Source organism: Palaemon carinicauda, chromosome 7 (assembly GCF_036898095.1).
Source record: "Palaemon carinicauda isolate YSFRI2023 chromosome 7, ASM3689809v2, whole genome shotgun sequence".
Classification (NCBI taxonomy): Eukaryota; Metazoa; Arthropoda; class Malacostraca; order Decapoda; family Palaemonidae; genus Palaemon; species Palaemon carinicauda.
In genome coordinates, this window is record NC_090731.1 from 160,679,069 (window position 1) to 160,680,394 (window position 1,326).

The window sequence follows — 1,326 nt, forward strand, 5'->3', positions numbered from 1 at the left end:
CAACGTCTCTTTCATTTTTTTTTTTGTCCAACGTCTCTCATTTTTCTGTCCACCGTCTCTTTCAGTTTTTCTGTCTACTGTCACTTTCATTTTTTCTGCCGAGCGTCTCTTTCATTTTCTCTGTCCACCGTCTCTTGCATTTTTTCTGCCCAACGTCTCTTCCATTTTTTTTCTGTCCACCGTCCCTTTCATTTTTTCTGTCCTACGTCTCTCATTTTTCTGTCCGTCTCTTTCATTTTTCTGTCCTACGTCTCTTTCATCTTTCTGTCCACTGTCTCCTTCATTTTTCTGTCCAACGTCTCTTTCATTTTTTCTGTCCTACGTCTCTTTCATCTTTCTGTCCACTGTCTCCTTCATTTTTCTGTCCAACGTCTCTTTCATTTTTCTCTCCAGCGTCTCTTTCATTTTTCTGTCCTACGTCTCTTTCTTTTTTCTGTCCTACGTCTCTTTCATCTTTCTGTCCTACGTCTCTTTCATCTTTCTGTCCACTGTCTCCTTCATTTTTCTGTCCAACGTCTCTTTCATTTTTCTCTCCAGCGTCTCTTTCATTTTTCTGTCCTACGTCTCTTTCATTTTTCTGTCCTACGTCTCTTTCATCTTTCTGTCCTACGTCTCTTTCATCTTTCTGTCCACTGTCTCCTTCATTTTTCTGTCCAACGTCTCTTTCATTTTTCTGTCCTACGTCTCTTTCATCTTTCTGTCCACTGTCTCCTTCACTTTTCTGTTCAACGTCTCTTTCATTTTTCTCTCCAGCGTCTCTTTCATTTTTCTGTCCTACGTCTTTTTCATTTTTCTCTCCAGCGTCTCTTTCATTTTTTCAGTCTACCGTCTCTTTCATTCCTCTGTCCATCGTCTCTTTCATCATTCTGTCCACCGTGTCTTTCATCTTTCTGTCCACCGTCTCTTTCATCTTTCTTTCCACCGTGTCTTTCATCTTTCTGTCCACCGTGTCTTTCATTTTCTGTCCACCGTCTCTTTCATTTTTTCTGTCCACCGTCTTTTTCATTTTTTCTGTCCACCGTCTTTTTCATTTTTTCTGTCCACCGTCTCTGTTATCTTTCTGCCCACTGTCTCTTTCATCTTTCTGTCCACCGTGCCTTTCATTTTCTGTCCACTGTCTCTTTCATTTTTTCTGTCCACCGTCTCTTTCATCTTTCTGCCCAACGTCTCTTTCATCTTTCTGTCCACCGTCTCTTTCATTTTTTCTGTCCACCGTCTCTTTCATCTTTCTGCCCAACGTCTCTTTCATCTTTCTGTCCACCGTCTCTTTCATGTTTCTGTCCACCGTCTCTTTCATTTTTTCTGTCCACCGTCTCTTTCATCTTT

General features: G+C 41.1%; 1 protein-coding gene across 1 annotated transcript; it reads right to left on the reverse strand.

Moving 5' to 3' along the window:
- Positions 1-304: 304 nt before the first annotated feature.
- On the reverse strand, positions 305-1,006 carry LOC137644628 (acidic phosphoprotein-like). The gene is made up of 2 exons (XM_068377581.1): positions 827-1,006; positions 305-721 (listed from the first exon to the last, which is right to left on the reverse strand). Exons 1-2 carry the CDS (start codon positions 1,004-1,006, stop codon positions 305-307), a joined length of 597 nt encoding a protein of 198 aa, XP_068233682.1.
- Between the last annotated feature and the right edge of the window lie 320 nt (positions 1,007-1,326).

Coding starts and splice junctions, on each gene's coding strand:
- LOC137644628 (XM_068377581.1), bottom strand. CDS start 1,006: ATGAAAAAGACGGTGGACAGAAAAAATGAAAGAGACGGTGGACAGAAA. Junction 722..826: donor ACAGAGGAATGAAAGAGACG/GTAGACTGAAAA, acceptor GACGTTGAACAG/AAAAGTGAAGGAGACAGTGG.